This window comes from Mus caroli, unplaced genomic scaffold, assembly GCF_978045245.1.
Source record: "Mus caroli unplaced genomic scaffold, Mus_caroli_1 scaffold_15, whole genome shotgun sequence".
NCBI lineage: Eukaryota > Metazoa > Chordata > Mammalia > Rodentia > Muridae > Mus > Mus caroli.
The window spans coordinates 59525638-59552105 of NW_028227270.1; the positions used below are offsets into that span (position 1 = coordinate 59525638).

At 45.7% G+C, this 26468-nt stretch overlaps 1 protein-coding gene across 4 annotated transcripts in view; it reads right to left on the reverse strand.

Moving 5' to 3' along the window:
• Window positions 1-26468, reverse strand: part of Dapk1 (death associated protein kinase 1) — a 162779-nt gene that overhangs the window by 29560 nt on the left and 106751 nt on the right. For all 4 annotated transcript variants that reach the window (XM_029468550.2, XM_021179879.2, XM_029468552.2 and 1 more), the window contains 14 exons: window positions 16676-16814; window positions 15332-15461; window positions 15120-15168; window positions 15007-15033; window positions 13728-13880; window positions 13338-13383; window positions 11613-11702; window positions 10370-10462; window positions 8092-8211; window positions 7593-7691; window positions 6467-6565; window positions 4630-4728; window positions 3585-3782; window positions 1943-2140 (listed from right to left, as the gene is read on the reverse strand). In XM_029468550.2, the coding sequence (XP_029324410.1) occupies window positions 1943-2140; window positions 3585-3782; window positions 4630-4728; window positions 6467-6565; window positions 7593-7691; window positions 8092-8211; window positions 10370-10462; window positions 11613-11702; window positions 13338-13383; window positions 13728-13880; window positions 15007-15033; window positions 15120-15168; window positions 15332-15461; window positions 16676-16814 (1540 nt within the window). The remainder of the gene's footprint in view (window positions 1-1942; window positions 2141-3584; window positions 3783-4629; window positions 4729-6466; window positions 6566-7592; window positions 7692-8091; window positions 8212-10369; window positions 10463-11612; window positions 11703-13337; window positions 13384-13727; window positions 13881-15006; window positions 15034-15119; window positions 15169-15331; window positions 15462-16675; window positions 16815-26468) is intronic.

Genomic DNA, 26468 nt, shown 5'->3' on the forward strand with positions numbered 1-26468 from the left:
AAGTTTCCCGTTTGCCCACTTCTGTGGTTCTGTGAATAGGTCCATGGGCTGGATATAGGCATCCAGATTCCCACTGAACCACATCTCAGCCCAGGCCAGTAGTTTGCAAACCTGGAAACAGGCTTGTCTTGCTGGATGTTTATTTGTGTTGGAGAAAAGCTCTCATCCTGTAGCCCAGGTTTACCTCAAACGAATAATCCTGCCTACACATCACGGGTGTTAGCAGTACAGGTGTGTGCCACCATGCCAACAAAGCTGGACTTCTTAATGAACATATTTAACAATGTGCCTTTAGACACACGCTAAGACATGTTTTGCTTTGTCTTGTCTTTTCTGGATAGTGGGAATTGAACTCAAGGCCTTCCTTGGTCATGGAAAGAAATCGGCTGGTGTAGCCCAAATGCTGCGTGCAGGCTGCCCACTGTGCCTCCAGAGCGAGATCTGAAGGTGGATTAATGAGTACACATTCCTTGAGGCCACTTTTAACCCACTGAGGGAATCCTACCTCCTCTTAAGCCAGGTACATAATTATCTTGGCATGGTTCGATAGGGATAAATCAAGACAGCAAGAAGCAGCTACAGCTGAGAGTCAGGATGTCTCTCTCCTTCATAGGGTCCCAGAGTCTGAGGATTACCAATTTCAGTGTCCACCACAATTAACCATCCAATATGCAGGAGGACTAGCAAGACAGCTCTCCAGCTCTTTCATATGTTAACTATTTTACCTCAAACAGATCATCATAAAACCGTACAGCACCATATACACCATCTATAAACGGATATTCCCCACAATTAGATATAACTCCTCTCAATGTCCTTTTGAACGTGACCTTAAGAAGAGTGTGCCCGCCTTTCATGCAGTTACACACTGAAACTACACAAATATTTAACTCTTATTATTGTACCGAAAATCTGGACGGGATTCAGCGAAATGCAGGTGACAGTCTAGAAATCTGCACCAGGGCTTTTTAATGGGCTGAGAAAATACAATTTATTTTCATCTCTTTATTAATTATAAGGTGACAATATTCCCTTGGTTTTACCAAACTTGCTTGGTGTACATTAATGCATACATACACAAACATGTTTAGAAACTTTTGCCCATAGACAGCTCAAAAGGGACAGGTAAGACAGCCTGTGCTCCAGAGAATCTTGTTTAAATTACAGGGTCAAGAGTATATACTAGAACTGGTGAGATGGCTCAGCGGGTAAGAGCACTGACTGCTCTTCCAGAGGTCCTGAGCTCAAATCCCAGCAACCATATGGTGGCTCACAACCACCTGTAATGATATCTGATGCCCTCTTCTGGTGTGTCTGAAGACAGCTACAGTGTACTTATTTATAATAATAAATAAATCTTTGGGCCAGAGTGGCAGGGACTGAGCGAGTAGAGTAGATAAGAGTGAGTGTGGGGTTGACAGGAGCCAGGAGAAGTTCTTAATTCAATTCCCAACAACCACATGAAGGCTCACAACCATCTGTAAAGCTACAGTGTACTCATATACAGAAAATAAATAAATCTTTTTTTAAAAAAGAGTATACACTGAAGACTCTGTCCTTCAGAAGGAAGCTGACATTTGTACTGCGAGCTCTTGAAAACACAAGCACACAAGTATGTATGTGTGTACATTCCCAGGTGACCTAGAGCCCTGCATTTGCTCACACATGCATGTGCACACACTCATTCATTCTCCAAGCACCACAGTGGGAAGCCAGAATCTGCATGAAGTGCATGTCAATGTCTCTGTGTTCTAACGTCAGTGTAGGAGATTACTCAACAGGCACACAGCCCAAAATGTCACTGTCCTCTGGACATCCAGTGCATGCGAGTGGCAGTAACCGTTCTCCACTATGATGGGATAATAATAAAACCATGGCAAGAACCCAACAAAAGTGTCTGGCAGGCCGGGTGGAGCCTGGGGATCCTACCCTCTACACGTACCTTGTTTGAGATGTCCAGATTGCAGCTGGCTTCACAGAGGGCCACCACGATAGGTGCGCTTCCATCTTTGCAGGCCACATGCAGGGGTGTGTTGCCATGCCTGTCCTGGAAATCCACAAAGCACCCATGGCCAAGGAGGGTCTTGATGACCTCCATCTGACAACGCCTCACAGCAAGATGAAGGGCGATGTGTCCATCCTGGAACCAAACCCAGGCTCATGAGCATGTCTGGCTTAGAGCCTCAGCCTAATCTCTCCCTTGTGTGTAAGAATTAGCTGTAAACAGAATGGCTCCTACACCACCCAAGAACTTCAAATGTCATTGCCTGGACTGGAAAAGGGTGGGGGCTTTATCCTTTCCATTCCGTATAATTGAAGCCTGGGCTGACCACGGCTGGTTCATTTAGGCTCAGGCAATGTATCAGACAGAAAAGCTATACTCCTCTGTATCAGAACTGATAAAATGGTATGCCAATTGCCAGAAAACAGATCTGAAAACACTTTCAAAACATTTGCCCAGTAACACCTGCTAAATTCATAAGTAGAGAAAGAACTATCAGAAACAACAGAGAACACAGGGAGAAATCATTTCCCCAAGGACTTCTGAGTGCCCAGAAAGAAGATGCAGATTGCTTAACTTCTGAACAACATAGAGCCCAGCCTGAGAATTAACAGTACCCCCAAAACTTGGGGGATAGCAGTGCTAAGTTATTATTGTACGGAAGTTGGAAGGGAAGCTGGTTGCATACTGCTGTCTAAGGACCCAGGCCAGCAGAGCTTTCCACCACACCTCTATTGTGTCTGTATGAGCTTCTCCACTCCGCATGCCTGACACTGGGGCTTGTGACTATCTAACAGAAACATTAGCTCTACCTACCAGGTGCCAGGATCAAATACCCAACAACCACATGAAGGCTCACAACCATCTGTAAAGCTACAGTGTACTCATATACAGAAAATAAATAAATCTTTTTTTAAAAAAGAGTATACACTGAAGACTCTGTCCTTCAGAAGGAAGCTGACATTTGTACTGCGAGCTCTTGAAAACACAAGCACACAAGTATGTATGTGTGTACATTCCCAGGTGACCGTGAGCCCTGCATTTGCTCACACATGCATGTGCACACACTCATGGTTGTTGTTTGTTTGGCAAACAAAACATGTCTCCAGAGAACCACACAGGGTTCCAAGACACCACTCTACAAAAGACCGTTGCTACGTAAGCTACAATATCTCCAGTCTAACTGTATATAGCACCATCACTGTGTTGGTTTAAGTTCAGATTCAAACAGATTGTGTTGGAATTGCTTAGGTAATTAGGGAACACCTGGCCTAGAAGTACATTTATAAAACAAATAATAGTGGTTTATTGTCTTTTTACAAAATAGGAGGTGGCAAAATAAATGCCTGTTTCTACCTGTGTCTAAAACCGACACTGTCCCTGCTCCAAAACTAAACAGGTCAACACACTGACCAAAGAGGCTTGTTCAATCAGAAACTTAGTTACATGCTAAAAAGACTCTAAAAAAAACTCCAAAGAACACTTTTGGAACCAAAGAATGGAAGGATGATCAACAGAATACTTAGTTCATGTTTGTTATCTCACTTCACAGAAAGAGCCAAGCATTTCCCCCATAAAGCACCTTGTCAGAAGCATTCAAGTCAGCTCCATGTTCAGCCAGACACTCCACAATGTCATGATAGCCCCTGGCAGATGCAGTCAGCAATGGGGTCTCTCCCTCCCGATTCTTGATATTCACGTTGCAGCCAACTTCACAAAGAGCTTTAGCCACGGAGTAATAGCCATGCCAGGCAGCACAGTGCAGGGGGGTTTCCTCTTCCTGGCCAAGGTCACGAGTGCAGGGGAAGAAAATGCAGACAAGAAAGTCAAGGCCATGGAAGCAGAGATTGCAGCCAGTGTGGCAAGATATTAACCTGAGATAACTCCACCTTCAGGATCCGATGCCATTAAGTGGCAGACCCAGTCCCTTCCCTGGTCAGTCTGTGCCCTCAACCAGAGTGCTAAGTGAACTCTGTTTTCTCAATATATCACAGACCTCACTACGGAGGCCTCTGGACTGAGAACAGCTTTTGGCAAAATTGCCTTTGTCTGTCTGAAACTCTTCCTGGCCCAGAAGCAGCCCTCTGAGCAAGAATTTTTCTAGCAGTTTCTGTGCTTTGATTCTGCCAGGTATGAGTCAGAAGAACACACTGTGAGACAGCTATCTTGATGATCCTTCTGTAACTAGTCCAGGAAGAGTTGGCCTGAAGGCTCATGGGGACTGGGAAGTTGGCACCTCTGTCAGCATCATCAAACACACATCTGTCTGAGAGTAGTACTTATAAATGGAAATTCTAAACCCAAGACTGGGGAAGATGCAATCCCTGGTCCCACCACAGACCGCTTAAGCAAGCTGTGGGATTTTCCTGTGTGGGTTCCGTCATCTGTAGAGCAAGGATGCTGATAACAGCGATACACCTCACAGGGCTGTCTTGGGGATTAAACGGGTGAATGAAGAGGTTGGAAGGGAAGCTGGTTGCATATTGCTGTCTAAGGACCTGTGCGCTGCAAGGGATGACAAGAAACCTAAGTGGAGAGGCCTCCCTTATGAGTCACCTGGGTCACCTGGCTGCTGTACAGGGAGGCCTGGGGACAAGGAACTGAGCACATCTGTTCCCATGACCTACCTTGTCCTGGAAATCAGGATTAGAGCCAAAACTGCACAGTAGTTGAACCACATCTGCATGGCCATAGCGGGCTGCCACGTGAAGAGCTGTCTCTCCAGACTGCAAAAGAAATGGACCCATGATCTAAAGACCAGAATTCAAAACCACTTCTGAGATCAAGAGCACTGTCCCATGCCTTCCTTTGTTGGCACCTTTACACCTTCCCTCAAGCCATTTGCTCCCAAGAGACTAAGGCCAGGACAGGGGGTCAGCAACTAGGCAGCTGGTGTGTAATCCTCGCACTGACTCATCTTGTTATGGAAATTAATGCAGTGAGAATATGTTCCCTTTACCATGAGGGCCATATCAACCTCATTACAGATTCTTCTAGCTGTTAGACTTCATCTATCCATCCATAGAGCTCTCTCTCTCTCTCTCTCTCTCTCCCTCTCCTCTCTCTCTCTCCCCTCTCCACCTCCCTCCCTCTCTCTCTCTCTGTTTCTGTCAATTTCCCTCTCTCCCCATCTCTGTCTGCCATACCCTTTTAAGACCAGGTTTGGAGCTGGAGAGATGGCTCAGTGGTTAAGAGCACTGACTGATCTTCCAGAGGTCCTGAGTTCAAGTCCCAGCAACAACATGGTGGCTCACAACCACTGTAATGGGATCTGATGCCCTCTTCTGGTGTGTCAGAAGAGAGCAATGGTGTACTTATGGGCTGGAGAGATGGCTCAGAGGTTAAGAGCACTGACTGTTCTTCCAGAGGTCCTGAGTTCAAATCCCAGCAACCACATGGTGGCTCACAACCATCTGTAATGGGATGGGATGCCCTCTTCTGCTGTTTCTGAAGAGAGCAATAGTGTACTCATATACATTAAATAAATAAATAAATAAATAAATAAATAAATAAATAAATATTTTTTAAAAAAAGACCAAGTTCATCATCCTGCAATTATTCAAATGCATAGCTTTAGTTATTAACAACTTCCTCCTTTCATTGCCTTATGTGTGCTCAGAAACGTGTTTCTTATACTCTCAGAGATGTTAAAGGTCTTGCTCCCTCAATAAATCTGAGTAAAACCAATACAACTCCAGATCCTGTGTATCCACACATCCCAGGGTCAGGCTTCGCTAACCACAGAAAAGACATTTTACTGTCAATTGGCAGAAGAAAACTGTTGTGATGGGCTTATATGCTGCTGTCCAGATCTCAATTACCTCTCAAAGCCATGTATGAAAAGGTTGGTCCCCAGCCTAGGAATGAAAGAATCTTTTTTATTCTTTTAAAGATTTATTTATTTATTATATGTAAGTACACTATAGCTGTCATCAGACACCCCAGAAGAGGGCATCCGATCTCATTAAGGATGGTTGTTAGCCACCATGTGGTTGCTGGGATTTGAACTCAGGACCTTCAGAAGAGCAGTCAGTGCTCTTAACCACTGAGTCATCTCTCCAACCCGGAGGAATCTTTAGGCGGTGGGGGCCAATGAAGTTAGGTTACAGTAAAGGGCACCTTGTGGGTGTCTCTGTCTCTCTCCTTCCTGTTTGACATGAGGTGAACAGTGTTGTTCTACCACACGACCCTAAATACTTTGCTTCGCCATGAGCCCACCAACAGGCAGAACCCAAGCACCTATGGTAGAAATTCTGATTTAAAAGCTGGACCAGGCCATGGCCAAAAGGACAATACCAAAACCAAACAACAATTACAACACAAAACCTCCAACTTTAAATTCCCATCTAGAGGACTTGGTTCTCAGTCTCATCCTTGGGTTCAGTTCTAGTGCTCCAGACAGGCCAGCACGCCACTGCACCCCTAATCATTTCCTCTTGCTCCTCCTAAGAGGCATGGTCTTACCTTGTCTTTAACATCCAAAGGGCATTTGTTCTCATTGAGAAATTTCAAAGTATCCACATGGCCATGCCGAGAGGCCCAGTAGATGGCATTGGATCCTCCCTGCAAGGAAAGTACCGTAGAGTCACATCTAGAACTATAATGGACCTGGACCAAGCTCCCCTTAGAACCACAGTGTTTCCCTTCCCATGGGGTAACAGACCCTAAGGGAGCCTCTTCCAAGAGGAAGAAAAGCCCACTTGGCTTCAAGGTTTTGATAATTAGATCATGGTCATGACAGGGGATGCTCACTAGGGAGCAGAAGGGGGTTTTCTGTATCATCTTTACTTTTTTTGTAAATGTGTAAGTATTTCAATATAAAGTCAAAATGTTTGGTTTTTCTTTTTGGAAGTCCTCATATTAACCTCAGTCTAGAATGCCTAAGAGTACCCTAGATATCTGTAGGAACTGATTCCAATTCAAGCCTCTATATAGGTACAAAACAAACAAACATGAGTGTTCAAGACGCTTTTATAAAATGATGCAGCTTGCACAGAACGGGCACCCTAAATGACCTGTGAATTACTCATAACCTGACGAAATACCATGGGAACAGTTGTTACTTTTCATCCTCTAGAGAATGATGAGAAGACACACATTTTGGACCTTTGTCCCTCACAAACGCTCTTAGTACATATTTGATCAGATCAAGGATTGAGTTCATTGAGTCTCAGGGACAAACTACAGCTTTCACGGTAGATGATCACAGATCCCGTCACTCAATGATGCCTGCATTTATAATGCTGTCTTCACCAGCACATGTGCCCATATCTGGATGCACAATAAATATTCAGGCTAATGAATTTCTAGTTAGATTAACTACATAACAAAATCTTTTCCAAGTCAGACTGGTAACACTATGGAGTAATGTGATCTGCAGTACATAAGACACAAGAGCAGAGCAGAGCATACGGGGAGTTAAGTGTGCACCCTTCCCGGAGCGTTTCAGACGGCACTGGCCCTTTGTCCAGCTCACTTTTTATAGGAAATCATGAAACTAGTCATACTCTCCCACATACTGCCCTTACAATTGGGAAGACAGTTGAGAAAACAGGAAATAAATTCATTTTTAATGATATAGCATTATGACCTTATCCTGGACGTCAATCCTTGAGCCTCGTTTTATGAGTAACTGTAACATCTGGATGTTCCCACAGCCTGCAGCAATCAGTAATGGAGGTGTCCCATGCTGGAAGACAGAAAGAAAATATACTGTGTTTCAGTTTTGGGAGGATGTCCTCACCCTGCTGTGTCCACACCCTTCCCTGGATCTCCATGGGCACAAGGCTGTAACATGTGGACAGAAAGGGAAGAAACTGCCAAAAGGACAAGAAGTCCCTCCTTTTCAGTTTATACCCAATGACAGAGCTGCTGTTTGTAGGGGGAAAAGCAAAGCAGGAATTTCAAGGGTGTAGGAGCAACTGTGGTGTGAAGGAAGGTGCTCAATGCAAAATGTCCTTATTTGCAACTCAAACCAGCTTAAGCAGAAAGGCCTTTCCCACAGAATGGAAGACCTATTTGCAAGGTAAGGTTGGGGGTCACAGTCTATGAAACAACAGGCCTGTACCCCTGGCAGAGGGGAGTCAGACCTTGTTGGGCTGGTTGACATCATAGCTGGACAAGGAGCCCAGGAGATGCTGCAGGCCGGGTACGTTGTCATCATTGATGGCATGGATGATGGCTTTCATCACAAAGGAGTCTTCCTCATCCTGAAAAACACATGAGGATGAAAAGAGTTAGCACGCTGGCCAGGACGCTCATCAACATAGTGAGCTCCGGCTTGCCCAACATACGGGTATTCTAAGGAAAAAAGGCCACTTAATCCCCAATCCGCATGGTCACAAAGGGAGCTTGGAGGTGAACCTGTACCCTTTCATGCTACCAACTGTTACCACTTAATGTTTAACCGGGCCTGATGTCATCCGCATTGAAACCAAGAACAAAAGGACTGCTTTTTTAAGGTTCAGATGGCGAACGGGGATGCCGACTACTGACCCTCTGTTTAATCTTAGGAATCTGTCAAAATACAGTTACCAGAATGCACTGTGGAGAGGTTCTTTTGTGACATGAACTCTCCTGGATAAGGAAGGAGAAAAACCACAGCACATTTGCTAGATTTTCCAGTTACAGATTTGTGTATTTTTCTTTTTATTTCTTTTTTTTTTCCTTTGACATGTGAATGTCTTCTTTCTCTAGGTCTAAAATAGGAAGGTAAAATTCTCTGAATGGTGAATGAGTGTGTGTGTGTGTGTGTGTATGTGTGTGTGTGTATCCTAAAAGAAGAAACAATGGATATATTTCTAATCTCCAAGAAAACTTGGAATGATGAATAAGTTTGTTCTTTTTGTTGACTCATCATCATTTCTTACAAGATGCTTCCAAAACATGATACCTTACAACTAAGGAACTAGAAAAGTCCCCCCAAAATACAGAGGGACAGCTCCTGAAATGTCAATGCCTGTGAGAACAGAACGGGAAAGCATTTCTTTGAATTCCTTCTAAATCCAAATTCCAGGAGGAGGACTTTGGCAACACTGGCAAAGGACATCAGTGAACCAAGGCATAAGTTTGGTTTTCTTTCATAGTCCAGGCTAATGACTAGGGGCCACTGTGGTAGAAAAGTGGAATGAATCTTGGTGGAGGGAAAGAAGACAGACAGACTACAGCACCCCCCAGTCAGCAGAAGAGAGGAGACTTCCTCTCCAAGGCTCCTACTCGAGCTTTCACTGTGACAAAGGGCTGTTAAGAATGCTAATTCAAGAGCTTCGGTTACTTCCCATTACAGCATCCAACAGCATCCCACAGTCAGACCTACATTGCCATTTTCCCCTGGCTCCCTTAACATCCTCACACCCTTCCAAAGAGGTCTTCGTCTTTCCCATCTCTTCATAAGTTCCTTTTCTTTGGCTTTCCTTCGTGCATGAGTGTGTGTGTGTGTGTGTGTGTGTGTGTGTGTGTGTGTGTCTGTGTCTGTGTGTGTGTATACTCATGGACATATCTTCTTCCTCCTTTTTCTCTACAGTTGTAGACTAGAGCTGTAACACTATTACAGAGAGTAGCTTCAGGAGAAAAGAAGAGCCAGTGTCTGCTGTCATGTGATCCCTGCCCTAGGAGTCCCTAGCTCTACCCAGGAAATACCGACTATTAGGTTACAGGCCAGGGTGGTTCCCACAGAACCACTGTGTCTGCTTTTCCCGGAGTCTCCTTCACCTTCAGTGAACAAAGCCCTGTTTGTGACTGGCTGGGGAAAGTCTCGATGAAGGGAGAGGTGTCTAGCTGTATCTGAAGAGCTCATCAGTAATTGGGTTTCAGCTTGGACTTAGGGAAAACTGTGATGCCATTCCCAAGGGCTTTGGACAGTCAGGACGATGTCAATAAACTAAGTGTATATGACCTTCTGGTCTACCATGAGACAGTAGCACTGTGCTTTCCTCGGTGTTGGTGGGGAAAGGGGGTGAGGGCTGTCTGCCCTTTCACATCACTTTGACTCTACAGCTTCCTAATGGTGGCAATCAGTGTTCTTATGTCCAGTCACGAGAATTAGTGGGAGCTCTTTCATCTTCCATTGGTTACCCTCTTTTTAATTGTGTGTGTGTGTGTGTGTGTGTGTACGTACACAAGTGCTTAGGGAAGGAGCAGTGTTAGAAATAGTAGGGATGGCGGCTGAGAGAATGCCAAGTAAAGCGAATCAAAATCCTCCAAGGAGGAAAGGCAGGACTGGGCACAGTGTTAGCCCATCTCGGAGTAAGGGTAAGTCTAACATTCCCATGATATAGGACTTTCTGGGTTAATGCACAAACACAACAATGTAAACTCTAAACACAGTGCTGCTCAGAGAAGCTAGCCAAGGCAAACAGGAATGCTTACCAGAGTATCATCGCTCCTGGCGACGCTCATGTTACTTCTGGACAAAAATGACCTGGATAATCTTTGGCACAGTGATATCAAGCGAACAGATTGCTAAAAATAAAATAAACATATAAAGAGTCAAGGGGGAAAAGAGAACTTCTGAAGAAAGCATTAAGAGCACATTCACTGCCAACATTCCTCTTGGGGCGGGCACTCCACGGAAGTTCAGACTGTTTGATTAGGGAAGTGTTCTGAAGGTCGTGAGCCCAGATAGCAACACAGAAGACTCTTGTGCATTCACTGTGACCTGAGGAAGGGGTTGTCTTACATCTCATCTCTCTCTATGCCTTGTGTTTTAAACCCCACACAAAGCCCTTACAGGGTCCTCAGGAGTCCAGCATGGGATGTAAAGGCCTTGTTGTGAGCTTTCTGGGCCTAAGTCAGCTAAAGGAATATATGTGCCTATCAACATGCACAGGTGGGACAGATAATTTAGTCTGAAGAACAATCCCCTTCATATCCTCAAAGGCTGAAGCAACAGGGGAATGAAGAAAGAGGAGGAAGAGAAATAAGTAGAAAGAGGGAAAAGAGAAAGAACGGGAAGAGAGACTGAGACATAAGCTCTAAGCCTTATTGAGAGTCTAGTCATAGCTTATTGGGTAAACTGAGGTACACCATTGGACCAGCCAAAAGAGAGTTGCTCGCTCTCTCTAGTCGACATAATCTTGGGCACTGGAAACCTCATCAGCACCTTCTTTCTGATCCCTGAATTTTGATTGTTTCAAAGATACCTAAACCAGCATCCCACCAAAACAACAGGGAAGCTGCCATAGTGTAGGAGAGGCCACACTGCCAGGGTGCCTCCCTTATCCCAGCATCCCCCTGCAAGCCCACAAGGAGCAAGGCAGATTTTTCATACAAGCTCCAGGCTGCTTACCAGGAAGAACGGGTTTATTTAGAGTGTGGTTTGTGATAGTTGAAAAAGTGTTCACTCTCACTTTATTGTATTGATTTAAAAATCTGCCTTGGGGGTCATCTGAGAAAAGAGCATGCAAAATGACATTTCAAAGAAAAGGTTAAGTAACACTAAAATATGGTCTATGCTTGTCTTTGAAACTTAAGTAATAACAGCACAGGGGATTACACAGTGGGCTTTTTTATTATTAAATGAATATATTTCCTGATTCCCAGTGTTAGAAGACATGGGCTCTGACAAGACCAGACAGAAAAAGCCAAAGTCAATGTGTCCGCAGAGTCTTACTTTCCATTTTTTCCGAGCTGCAAACTTCTTGAATTTCTCCATGTTTACTGCTGAGGCTTTTCGACTAAGTGCTTGTTGGGTGTCTTTAGGCTAAAATTGAAAGTTCAAGAAAAGATAATGAAAGCTAATTACAGAAATGTTTTAATACTCCTTATCACTCTGAAAGGCCTACACACTCCCTATTCTAAAATAGCATAAAGAGTGGGAAATAACATTCAAGATCCTGGAGCTAGGCTTCGATATAGCTCAGCAGGTAGAGAGTTTTCCTAGCATTCAGAAAGCTCTGGGATTAACCCCAGTACAACATAAGCCAAGCCTGTTGGTGCATGCCTATACTCTGCACTCAAGAGGTAAAGGTAGAAGAATCAGAAGTTCAAGGTCATCCTTGGCTATAAACAAGATTGAAGCTAGACTGGCATACTTGGGACCGTCTCAAGAAAAAAAAAGGGGGGGGGACCTAGACTCCGCCCCCCTAACTCTTTTTTTTTTGTTTGTTTTGTTTTGTTTTTTTTCGAGACAGGGTTTCTCCGTGTAGTCCTGGCTGTCCTGGAACTCACTCTGTAGACCAGGCTGGCCTCGAACTCAGAAATCCACCTGCCTCTGCCTCCCAAGTGCTGGGATTAAAGGTGTGCCCCACCATGCCTGCCCACTCCCTAACTCTTGATGGCTGAGTATTTTGTATAATACAGAGGAGTGAACATAGGACAGGGGGTGAGCTTGTACCCACACTCTTCTACAATGACAGTTTGGGAATGGCAAGATTCACTAAGCCAATTAAGTTGGGAAGGACGCTAGAGGTATAGTTCATTTGGCCCAAACTTACAGCACTCAAACACATTCACCGTGTCTTGTTCAGTGGATACACTTGGGCACAGGCCTTACCCCAAGAGGGGGAGGTGGAATGGAAGCTTTCTGTAATGCCCACTGATGAGGCCCATGGTTTTGTTTTCAACTACTAGATATCTTTATTATGGACTGGATCTTAAATGTTCCCAATGCTTCTTATGCCTTAGGCTGGGTGACCAGCTTGTGTAACTGCCAGGACAGGGAGAGACTTTCCTAAAGGAGTCCTTAAGGAACCTACTAGAACCGTGGCCCATCCTCCCACCATCTTGGCTGGCTCCCTTCCATCTACCATAATGTACTGCCTTGTTACAGGCCTCCAACAACAATGACCACAGACTGAAAACTAAAATGGACCCAAAAATCAGCCTTTCCTTCTTCAATGGTCCTTCCTGTAATCTGCTACAATGACAGAAAGCTAACACACTCATCAACCTCAGTTCCTTTTATTTTAGGCTGAAGCAAATTCAGTTTTGTTAGCCAAAATACCAATAGGGCAGCAATATCTAAGTGCCATGTGGAAGGGTCAAGTGCTCCAGCAAAAGGGCAGATCCCCCTACAGTTGTGGGTAAGGTGATGTGGTATCTACAGACCTTCAGATTTCTCAAAAGATTCTGAGATTTGAAACATCTGTAGGATGGAAAACATTTCAGTTTTCAAATGCCGCTTTTAGTATAATCCCACAGGCTACACAAAACATGTCTGCTCAGTAGATTTGACTTCTCCCTGCTCTTAACAGCTCATTGTTCTCCCTCTGCAATCATTAGGATATACTCCAGTATACCACTCTATCTTAAACCCATGGTGCCAACAGACAGCTAACACTCCATCACGACCCATCACTCAGAAATAATCAGAAATCCAACATAATAAGCAACTCACCTTGATCCAGGGGTGCTGCAAACTGTCCTGGATTGTCATCCTCTTCCTTTGGGGGACAGAGTGGGAAGGGAAAAAAGATCTCATGAGATTGAAACAGTGCTCAGGTTATTTTCATGCTGGGTCAGCCTAACAAGAAGATACTCTGCAAAAGTGGGGCCCATGTTTAAAAAAACCCAAAACACTGAGAGCAACGCTCCCACTCCAGACTCCTCCCTGTGGGGGACTGAGTGGGCCGGTGGCAGGAAGGTCCTAGGTTCATTCTCTGAAGCACTTCCTTCCAGGCAGGTGGAACAGTAAGGGACTGACAAGAAGCAGCCAGACACAGAACAGGTGCTGGTCTCTGGTCTTGGCCACATGAGGCTCTGCCTGACAGGCAGAGGGGACACTCACTTTGGATCCTTGACCAGCAGTCTTCTGATGAAATCTTTGGCAAGGGTACTGGTGTTCCGGAAGAATTCCTCCTCAAAGTCGTAGTTGACAGCAGATACATTCGCTAATGTTTCTTGCTTGGTGTCTCCAAGAAAAGGGGAGGCCCCACTTAGGCTGTTAAAAGACAAAGTGGCTCATTGACAGAACATTTAAAACTACTCGTGTAGAATCACTGCTGCTTCTGGGTCTATAAGGGATGGGGGTGGGGGTAACGACACACAGGACTTAGTGTGCAACGAGTCACGTCAGAATCCAATCACACACCACGGAATACTGAACAGTTATGAACAAGAGTATCAACTCCTTGCAGAGGAAACCTGTTGAGAGCTCATTTGAGCCTGGGGAGATGGCTCGGTTATCAAAGTACCAAAGTTCCTGCTCTGCGGGAGCATGACAAACTGAATTCGGGCCTCTAGATCCCAAATCAAAAGCTGGGCACAGTGGTGAGTGACTGTCACTGGGGCAGCGGCCATTGGGCAATGGGCAACTGGATTAAGTAGATACCTGCAGCTCAGCAGCTACCCAATGTAGCCAAATTGATGAAGAAACCCTAATCCATAAAGAAGCCCTATCTCAGAGCTGGCAAGGTGGCTCAGTGGTTAAGAGCACTGACTGCTCTTCCAGAAAGGACAAGGGTTCAATTGCCAGCAACCACATGGTCGTTCACAACCATCTGTAACTTCAGCTCAAGGAATCCAACCTTCTGAACTCCAGGGCACCAGGATGCATATGATGTACATATATACATGCAAGCAAAAGGCTCATACACATAAAATAAACCTTATCTCAAAAAAATAAAAAGAAAAAAAGAAACCCTATCTCAAAAGCATAAAAGTAAAAGTGGAGCATAAAGTGATCATACATACCTATGCACCCTCACTGACAAGTACAAACATACTAATGCATGCACTCTCACTCACACATGCGCACACACACACACACTAATAAGCACTTACACACAAACACACCACCATATACGGTCATTTGAACCAAAAATGAAACTCTTCTATTTTCTCAGCAATGGACACATAAGATTTCTCACCATGATTATGCTACAATTACTGGCAATTCATTTTGATTGAGGAAAGCCAAAACTAATTAGCATAAAATGGATATGTTCTGAGCATGCAGGATGAAGATGTTTAATGGGAACATGCACAAGCTGAAGGAGCCAACATGATCTGTCTGGTCAGTCTCCGGGAAAAGCGAAGAATGCATGCATGATAGACTTGATACTTACAGGATATAGGTTATTACCCCGATGCTCCTGCACACAGAAATAAAGACAGGGCCATGTTAGAAAAATAGTCAGATAGGTCAGAAAGAAAACAACACCAAGGGCATGCTCCTTACCACATATCTGCCTCAAGACCCAGGGGCTCATAGTTGACTATCTCCGGAGCTGAGAGAAAACAAACACTCATTAGCTTGGAAAGCTAGAGGCCAACAGTTTATCATGATGTAACAAACAGAAACAGGAACAGGGAGTGATCTTAGAGCCAGGGAGATTCAGCCAGTGGACTGTGGATGAGACACAAGGGAGCCCAAGGGCAGAGGAGATTTACCCACAAACTCTGGTGTCCCAAATATGTTTTTGAATTCATTTCCAAAGTCAATTTTATGGGCCAAGCCAAAGTCGATGATCTTGATCCGAGGTTTGGGCACATTCCTATCCAGAAGCATTATGTTTTCCGGCTACAAGAGAGAGAGAAAGAGAAGTAAAAGGTGACAGACGGGTCCTTCTTCACCCAAGAACAAACAGACAAAAACCAAGCAACCAAACAACAAACAAGCAAGCAAAAGCCAGAGAGCAGGTAGATGAAAAAGCAGTGGGGAGAACAGGATTTTGGCTCAGGGGCTCCAGGAGGCAGATCTGAGGCAAGAATTTGAGACCAGAAAGCACTTGGTGAGGAAGGGGAGCAAAAGGCAGGGCTAGGATGTCTGTTCCAGTTAGGTAGGGTGATAGGAGCACAGCCCGTCTTGACAGCTTGCATTCCCAAGAAGCACGGGCAAGTCGAGGCTGTGCTTGTCATCTCCTGCACCCTGGTGCTGGCAGCTGCCCAGCAGACACTTATTTGTGGGCATTGCCAGCTCCCTGGTCAAAAACAAGACATCAAACAGACAGGAACTGGCAGAAATCCACCTTATGGTGCGAGTTGGTAAATACTGGGGGACACAGACATGGGTCTGACGGCTCTGCTACAGACAAAAGACAGGACAGTCCGCTCCTCTGCAGCCCTGTTCTAGCTGAATGGCCTCCACCAACCTGTGGCTCGGCTCCTGTCAATCTAACACTGTGGTTTGCTGTTGTCCCTGTGTTATCTTCCTTTCCCAAAAAGAGTATGCTCCATGACTGCTGGAAATGGGGCTTATACATTTTTAATCCCCCAATACAGTCTTGCCTCCAACCACACCAAGACCCTACTACACCCAGCCAAGATCACAGTTGGATCTGCCTGGTAGTAAAAAGAAAAATCAGGCCCCCAGGCTTGTATCAAATGGGAGAAACACTCAAGATACTTGCCATCCAAACTCCACAGCCACAGAAGAATGAAAGCTGTTCAGCTACCAGCCAAAAATGGACCACTGTCCAAGAGCAGGCATTACTTAAAGGCCTGTTGAGTAAGCCCCTTTGACTCCTTACCAGGGATTCCCGACTGTGAGCATTGATCTTAAGCTTCTACGCCACAAAACCAGAGGTTGGGCATTCTAACTATAGGAAGACATTCTATGCTAATGATTTATAATAATTTCCTTTTTTAATAAGCTTAATGATTGAATGAATAATTCCTATAGTTAAAATACATGAAGGAAATGCCGGGTGCCTCAGTTTATCTTGGCCAACAAGCCACAAAAGCCATGCCTGGCATAAGCATATACCTGGCTTCCACTCACACAGTATTTATTACCTTCAGGTCAAAGTGAGCGATCTGAAGTGAGTGCAGGTAGTAAACGCCACTGAGAATCTGCTTCAGGAATTCCGTTGCCTCCTCTTCAGTCAGAGATTCCTTCTCAGCCAGGAAGTCAAACAGCTCACCTCCTGCAACACTGAGAGTCAGGAGCCAGGGTTAACAGGGGGAATCCTCCTCCATCACCTAGTTCCCCTAGGTGACAGACAACTTACAGACAAGATTTCAGGACGCTGTGCTGAAACCACTCCTGGCCCTTTCCCAGTGTGCTACATTCACAAACGAGGGGACAGAGCAAAGAGAGGCTTTGGGGGGTTAAAAAGGAATTGGGGACCTTGACATTCCGTGCGTGTTCACAACAAAGGTGTAGGCCTCTCTTATTTTTGAGACACAGCCTCTGAGCCCAGGGCTCCTCATTTTGGCTAGACTGGCTGGTCAGCCATCCGTGGGACCTGTCTCTACTCCACAGCATGGGGTGTCACACAAGCCAGCAGCCACACACACTTGGGTCCTCGTGCTTACTCAGCAAACACTACCACTAAGCCACTTAGAATTTTTAACTCTTGGGGATAGGAAGCAATACCCCAACTTCCTAATCTGTATTTCAACTGACTTTAAATTGGTTTTTAATATGGTGTTGTAAGGATTTTCTTGGGCTTAGTATTTGTTTAATGAGCAAATATGTACACACTTATAAAAGCAATTTTAAAAACACATTTACTAATGAATTTAAGAAATATCTTAGTTGTTATGAATGACCTTAGGCAAGACCGCAATGTACATGGCCAGTGGAGGCTTCAGTAAGTCTTTCCCCACTGCTAGACAGTAAGCGTACTGAGGACAGCGGTCAGAACCCAGAGCTGTCAGTGACTCTGGGACACTCAGTGCCTCCAGCAGGGTACCAGGCTCACAGTAATGACTCAAAACTTTTCCATCCAGAGAAGAGAATAAATTCTTCTAACGCTCCACATGTTAACCAATGGCAAATCACAGGGAACATTTAATAAAGTAATCTTTATCAGGTTCAACTATCCACAACATTGCAATTACATGTGATTATACACATAACTGCTATATTCTTTATTGCTCAGAAAGACAACCCCATAAACATCCTAGCTAGTGAGTCTAAACCCATTCAGTGTAAGCATGCTAATGCTCTCTCTCTCTCTCTCTCTCTCTCTCTCTCTCTCTCTCTCTCTCTCTCTCTCTCTCTCTCTCTCTCTCTCTCTCTGCCAAAGGAAAGCTTCTCTCCCACCTCCTCAGCCTTCCACTGGAAGCTGGCTGCTTGAGCTCAGGCTCCACAGATCTCAGAACTGGGGGCACCTTGCTAATGCAGATTCTGGGCCTTTCCAATGTGCTGCATGAAGGTTTCCAAGAATTCAGAGTAAAAAACTGAACACTTTCAACAAGCATTCCAAACACCAAGAGCTGCTTCTTCAGGGGTTTATCCTAGGGTCCTTCAGCAAGCCTCATCCACTGGAGGGCTGGTGACAAGGCCTGGGACTCCAGAGGACAGCAAGAGCCAACACAGTGTGTGAACCTCGTCAGTGAGGTACCCGACTCTCCCTGCTGCACTCTGAGACCAGTTCTGGGAATTACGTTCGTGGCTCTGCAATGCCCTTGACCATTGTCCTCCACTGCTCCCCAACAGAGTGTGATGCCTTTGTAGTATTGCATCAAAGCAAGAGAAGGAATCGTTCAAGTACAGGGAAATATAGGGAAAACAAGAAATGGCGAAGGACCTCATATGAAGGGATGGATGGATCGGTGTTTCTGCTCCTCTGGCCTTTCTATGCTCTCTGGGTCGCCCCTCTCCATCCAGACGCCATCCACACTGGGCACGTCCAGATTCAGGGTATCCAAGTAAGATTCCTTCTGAGAAATAAACCTTAAGATCTATTTATTTTATTCTGGGTATAAATGTTGTACCTGCATGTATGTATGTGCAGCACATGCAGGTCTGGTGGCATGGAGGCTAGAATAGGGTATATAATCTCCTAGAACTGGAGTCACAGACACTGAGCGGCCACTGAGTGGATGCTGAGAACTGAACCCTGGTCCTATAGCGGAGCAGCTAGTACTCTGACTCACTAAATCTGAATTTTCTCTCAGCTAGCCCTGCATCCTGAAGATATCTCTTCTCTCTGGGCTTCACATTCCCATCAGTTGGGAGTCACAGAATAATTCCTTGCGGGTTTAGGGTTAAAGATGTTGGATGATTGTTAAATACTGCCCAAGTTTGAGACAAGGCAGAGTCCTGAACAATAAAGGAAGTAGGCTGTGTCCCCACAGCACAGGACACAGGACGCCTGGTAGGCTCAGATCTGAAAGCTCTCTGCTCTCAGCTAGTCCACACCAGGGCTGGACTGCTTGCTAAGCCTCCCAGGAAGAAGGAAGGAACACAGGAGCAAACAGAAGGGGGCCTTTCCCTGATGGATATGGAGCTGTTCCCCCTCACTCCTCTCTCTGCCTCAACTGACACTGGTTATGCTTCCACACCTTTTCCTGCCCACGAGAAACACTGGCTGTGGTCTGGTGCCCCTGTTGGTGTTTAGTCTTACTGCGCCTACAGGGCTGGGTACAGCGCACAGGATGATAGGTTCTTATAGTAAGCAACCCTGCCGACCCCTCCTTCTTCCTGCTTGTCCCACGTTGTGCCTGCTGCCCTGAGCTTTGGGCTCTGTCCTATTCAGTGGTTGTCTCTCCCCAGCAACCCCCTGCTCATCTTCTCTTTCTCTTCAGAGTCAAACCTCTGCCCACCCGGAGTTCCAGCCTCTGTGAGGCAGGATAATAAACATGGGTGATCCCTATTCAGACCCTGTGGCGTAGCTCAGCCTCGTGGAGACTCAGATTCTTTTCCTATACAACAAGGGGCCAACCACACTTTTTAATAGAGTTATCCTGAGGTTCCTGAGCACATCTAGGCCCTGTATGGTTAGCAAATACTTTTGTCTTTCTTCCTGCTTGACTTCTAACTAAAATTCCTCCCACAGCAGCAGTAGTGTGCTGGAATATTTAACAATAGCTCTCTGGAGTTAGAGTGGGACAAAAGCTGTTCTCAAGTGGCCATTGCAAGCCACCCACACAGCACTGCGGTGGTTCGAAATGTATACACAAATCAACCCCCTATCACGTGGGTGGTTGGCTCTGGCATGATGACGGCCACTGTTGTCTTCTAAAGATGGCTAGACAGGATCCTACACTTTGCCGCTCTACACATAGATCCTGCCATCTTCCCTTCTTTACTTGTCGAGTGCAGCCCTATGGCTACTTCAGCTACAGGGACAACTCAGAGGTGACTATGTGCCAAGTCTAGGGTAGTCTTCATAGGTAATGGGGATCATCCTACCTGAGTCCCTTCTGTAGGACAATATATGTGATTAGCCACAAAACACATAGAGGTTTCCTAAGAGAGAGCCACAGAGGGGCTGAAGAGATGGCTCAGCAGTTAAGAGCAATGACAGCTCTTCCAACGGTTCTGAGTTCAATTCCCAGCAACCACACGTGGCTCACAACCACCTGTAATGTGATCTAATGCTCTTTTCTGCTGCATCTGAAGACAGTGATAGAGTATTCACATACATACATACATACATACATACATACATACATACATACATTAAATAAATGGATGAATGAATAAATAAATAAATAAATCTTTTTTTTTAAATGTAGAAAAAGGAGGAGGGAGAATGAGAGGGAGAGACAGAGACAGAGAATAAACTAGAGAGCCCCAGGGAAGATCTCGGAGTTGGATCATCCTACCCAGGGGAGAGCAAGCACAGACATCAGAGATTGTCCATGGATACATTCCAGAACTCGTGAGAAAACCCGAGCAGCCATTTTAGACCAGGTTAGCAGACACCCATGGGAGCCACTCATTCCTGTCCCTGAAGGACTTACTGTCACCCTACTCAGTGGAGCTACTGGCCTGCCCCAACCCCAAAGCTCTTCTCTGTGCAGAATGCTCCTGAAATCAAGGCCATGGCTCTTTCCAGGAAGCTACCTAATCCAGCAGCTGATGAACTTGGGGCCTTGAAGCAGGGACTGTCACACTTCTTTAAAATTATACGTGAAATACTGCATGCTTTAGGCTGCATGGTCTATTTCAGCTTAACTCGACCAGCACAATGTCAATGTGAAAGAGAAAAAAAAAAAGAGTAACGTGTGAATGATTGTGTGTGGCTATGTTCCAGTAAAACCTTATTAACAAAAGCAGGGGGCAATCTGAGTTTAGCTGCTGGACAGGACTTTGCCAGACCTTGGTATAATGACCAAGTCATCCCAGCACAACTTGGAATAGGTCTCCAGGATGACTTCCTCCTCCCCAGGGCAATCCCTGCTTGGGGGAGGATTCCTGTTGATCCGCTGAAGCTGAGCTCAAGCCTGCAGAGCGACTTGCCTTGTCTGTCCGCATACCACTACCTCCTCCTTCCCAAGTCCAATCCTTAAATGTAGATCTTACATCCCTCCCCTCAGCCGTTGCTCCCCAAGACCCCAACCTACACTCCACTAAGTTTGGGTGCCCTTAACTGGAACATCCACCATTTTGATTGAGCTCTGTCTCTTAGTCTGGTCACCACTTGCTTTCTTCTGTCTTTACGTGAAAGTAACTTACCGTCTGCAGCCTTCTGACCACAGAGAGCCAAGAATGACCAGACCCCTATAGTAAGGTCCCAAGAATAAATACATGGTGGTACTGCTTAACTACAGCAATGGAAAGCAGGCCCCAGCTGGTCTAATTATCTCTGTCTATAATTCACCCAGGACATGGCTTTAAATCTCATGTTGTACAAAACATGGTCTATGTTGCAGCTTGTCTCGGAAGCCAACTGTCCCCCTGGAAAACAGACTGCCCACCAGTGCTCCGGATGCCCTGTGTTTATCATCCGTCCTCCTACTTATACATCCATCCTTCGCCTCACCCATACGTACACACTCATCCATGCTCACCTCTGGTTCCATGCTCACCTTCCTTCACCTCTATGCTGCTAGCATCTTCCTTCACAACGATGCAGGAAGAGTGGAAGATTTGGACACGCACCTCCTGCTTCTTTCAGTCATTTTTCAAACTGATCAAAGCCAAATGACTTCAGGAAAGGTTTGGACATCCAATGCACACTGTTAACAGTGTGTCTATCCCTCCTATTTCAGAAGGTAGCGAGTGACTGGATGTTTGTTTGCGGTCTTCTCAGACAACACTTCCATACACAGATGACACTTCTACACACATGCTCAGTATCCGATCCTCCAAATAAGGCTAAGAAGGAAATTGGCGCAGCCCTCGGTACTTTAACTTTTTGTTCCAGATTTCATATTTTGTTTAAGAAGGAAGATTGATGGAAGGGGCGAGGAGCAATCTGCAGAGCAGATTTAGAGCAAGCTGAGCCTTCTTCATTAGGTCTTTGAGTCAGAGCTTTAAATTCCAATACTAACACACACACACACACACACACACACACAGTTATGAAGCACAAGCTCACAGGCACTCTCTGTCTCCACCAAGTGATGGGAACAGAAGTTCTTTCTCGCCAGCAAAGCCTCCTGAAAGGATTCTTTACAGTACAGTTTTAAAAGCACCGTGGGCTCCTGGGTAGCTACACAGTCTGTAGGTTGTAGGAAAATTCATTTTAAAATTCCTCCCAATTATTACTTTGCAAGATTCAGGTCTCTAAATTAAAAACAACTGAGAGTCCCTGACTTTTGGTAACACGTTTCCTGAATGTAACTGGATTCAACTCTGGAGTCGCTCTGGGCAGCCTACAATGCTGAGGGCTCTCAATGGCAGCCTAATTACCAGACTTGGCTCTTTTCAAGGCAGCTGCTGGATTCCCCGAGGATGGGGTGCATGTCCTCATCTGGTCCCACTGATGAGATGAGAGGACATCAACAAATCTAGAAACAGGCTCTGCTATGAACAGGCCCCGGGACACAGGCCTGGGAGTGGCCCGCCAGGGGCCTGAATGGTCCTTAGTACAAGAATGCCCAGTGCCAACTGTGGTCTCAGATGTGGGTGACTGGGCCCTAATTTTATTGTCTATAAATGAGGGGGTGAACAACTCAGTCCTGCAGTTCTCTTAACCTAATGATCAGGGACACATTTAAATGCAATTTCCTAGCACCTGCTTGACTAGGCCCCAGAATTGGCATTTAATACGGTCTTTAAAATGACCTTGGCACACACTGAGGAAGTGCTTAAGACAAGGACATCTCAGCTCCCATTCGGCTCTGATGTTTTAAGTTCGGCTCTGACATTTTAAGATTCTATGGACCTTCATGCATACATACTCATGTGTACATACATGTGAGCACAGGCCCCATTCTAGCCAAGAGTGTGGCAGAAGGTGATGTGTTCTGTGTCACTTCAGTCATGGCCCTTAAAGAATCCTACACAAGCCCTCGCTCACTATCTCTTGATATCCTGGAATACAATGTCTCTATGAGGGCCCAAGAGATGGCTCCTTGACAAAGGCAGCACCACCAAGACTGACTACCTGCATTCAATCCCAGAAAGTGACATGGTAAAGGAGAAGTGACTCCAGGGGGTTGTCCCCTGAACTCTCCACGAGTGAGTGTATACAGGTACACACTTGCACACCCACATAAATAAGGAAATAAATAAATGAATCTGATTTTTGAAAAAGAACCCTGTCTTCTACCATCCTGGATGAGGAATGCGGGCGATGGGGAAAACTGCTCATTCCTGGCGATCGTTCTCATGAACGAATGAAAAGGCAGAATGATGACCTTCTCTCAGCATTAAGACGAAGACACAATGCCAGAAAAGCATCATGATTTATCAGCAGCAGCAGGCTCCATCCATGCGGGTGGGCCAGACCATACCTGTTAGCTGCCAAGAGGATGTAGAAGCTGTCCTATGTCCCAAGTCATAGCCCCAAGTCCCTCCAGCTCCCAGAAAGCCTCGCCAAGGCCTGACTAAGATGGCCATACACTCAAGCCCAAGGCCAAGCAATCAAGCATAGTCCATTTTCTTTCTCTCTTCCTCTTTCAGTAAAAAGACTGCTTTCTCTCTAGCCGTTGCACAGATCACCAGGATGGTTAAGCCTGAACAATGCTTTCCGTTTAAAGACAGGTTGTACCGAGACACCTTTGGAGGAGGAACACTTCCTAGCTCCTGGGAGGTAGGACATCAGGCTCACTCTGGACAGCACATCGAATCCTGCAGGGCATCTCAAGCAGGTGGTTGTCACACCTACAATGGACTGGCATAAACCACAGCCCTTCTCCCACCCGCACTTCCCGGCTCAGAACACTTGCTCATTTTCTGATTCTCCGATTGCATTTCCATGTCTATAAAGGAACAGGAGAAAGGACGCAAGGGGGGAAAGGAATGGACGAGAGCTGGCATGAAAATACTCCCAAATAGATGAAATGTTTGTTTAAAGCTCACAGAGATGATGACAGAGGTCATCAGTTCAGCTGGAAACAGGCAAAAACTGCAAGAACAATTCATAGTTCTGTAGACAATGGCCTGATATATCTGAGATTGGAGGGGCCTTAGGGGGTTACTGTGAAGTGAGCAGAACTTCAGGATTCTAGTCACTGCCATTAGGAGCTTTGGACTTGGGCTTTCCCAGGTTCATTTGCAGTTGAGCTAGGGAAGAGGTTGTCGGTAAGGGTTCCAAGTATCTATGTCAGGTGATGTCGAGAGCAAATTCAGATGAGAAAAAAGCAGAGTCAGGTAAGCTAGAAAGGAAGGCTGGGGTCCAAGTGAATCCCTAGATGTTTGGCTAGCAGGGTAGAAGGTGCACTCAAAGCATGAGGCTGGGCCACCATTTCCATCAAGTCCAAAATCTATATATGGTCTTAGGCAGTATATTTTAATAGAAAGGTACAGTTGGGAAATCATCAGAATTTTCATTATATTGGGAGTGTGACTCAGTATTAGGAATTAGAGTACTCTAGGCCCTGGTTCTGTTTCTCCAGCACAGAAGGGAGGAGGGAAGGAGAGAAGAGAGGAGGAAAATACACATACAGGGCAATAAAGACTCTTCTCTCTTAAGAAATTTAGATGCAGAGATTCACACTGCAGTTTCCCTTAGGAAAGAGGACAATTTTCACTAGCAGAGTATCAGACAAGAAGCATACAAGGAAACACATGTCCCTCAGGATACCACAACGTACCATGGTTATGTCACGACATGTGGACTGCAGGTGTGAAGAGGGAGACTCATGGGCCCTCGGCACTCACGTCTGTATGGGCTCTTGGTACTATATAATGTTCCCTGGGGTGTGAACAAATATCTATTCACCAGCTGTGGTACAGGTGACAGAGCAAAGTCAAGGTTCCAAGCAGGTCCAACTTAGTGAACCAATAAGTCTAATGGGCTTGTTTACCGGAGCATTGGCGACCAGGAAAGACAACATCACAACATAGTCCTCACCTCCTCATGGCAATGACACCGTGAATGTTGTATCATAAGGTCTAACTTTTGGTTAACCTCCCACCTCTTACACACTCTAGAACCTCTCCCAAGATCAGCAGAGCTAGAACTGGGGAGAGGGTAAAGGCTACACTTTCATGTGAGGGACCCCAGGATGGGAGTGGGGTTATATTATACTGAGAGGAAGAGGCCATATCACATTATAACATGGTACCCTGGAAACAGTCATCTCCTAGCAGAGATACCTTCATCCATTTAGCCCGGTGACCTAATCAATGGCCATCATCAAAGTACCGAAGAATATTCATAATCAGCACTGTTGTAGGCAGGACTGTGGAGGAGGTGACTAGATCCCCCGGGCACTTGGGCCATGTAGATTGCTTGAACTACAGTACTCATTCCAGGGGAAATGAAAAACCCAACAGCCAGAAAGCCCTGCAGCATATGCCAAGGCTCTTTTTACTTTAATGGCTTCGGCCCAAGCTTTGGAAACCCACAGAAAGAATTAGGCCAATCGAAAGTGGGGCAAACGGAGAAGCTGGGGCAGCCAGACCTCTCTTCAGCTTGGGTAATTATAATCGGTATTAGAACAAAAGGCCAGTGGGACGTAAACCAAGCTAAGACAGTCGTAGATGGAGGATGACTCCAAACCCAATTTATCTTGTCTAGCTGGACACAAGGGGAAGCGATTATCCAGGGGCTGTGAGACTTCAGCTCCTCCTTCCCCACCCCGTTGAAACCTCCACCGAAGGAACTAAAATGACAGCTGCTGATTGCTGATAATGACCTGGAAATCCAGGCTGAAAAGCCACCAGCCCATCAGAAAGAACATAGCAAATGAATGTAAAGGGTCGTGCTGTCCCTGAGACAGACATGTGGAGAGCTGAGCTCCTCAGGGGCACACAGGAGGCCCTCCCCTCACTTTGAGGAATTATTTTTAGGAGGAAGAAGAAAAGGGGGGAGAGAAAGATTTTTAGAACTGAAATTCACTTGTGGGTACAGAGGCTTCCCATCACTTCCCCCTTGTTAACCATCTGCGTGCTAAGAAGCCCAGCCCCTGGAGTTAATAATGGGGATCAAGGGCAGGGCAGGAAAAAAATTCGGAACCCTGCAGAGTATATACAAGTGAAGAGAGCCTTTAGCTGACCACCCATGTTGAAAGGAAAGGGAAGAAGCAGCCTTGTCCTACTAGAAGATGGAGCTGAGAGTAGAGAGCCACCCCCACAAGAGCCGCTCAAAGACGGAGACGAGATCAGCATGTCCCTTTCAGCAATATAGTCCAGGGGCATGAAAGAAGGACTCCATCTTAAGCAAGCAGTTGTTGGATCCTCTGCCATCTTGATTTCTTTCTATGAACGTTGATTTAGCATCTGCTTCATGGTGGGCAG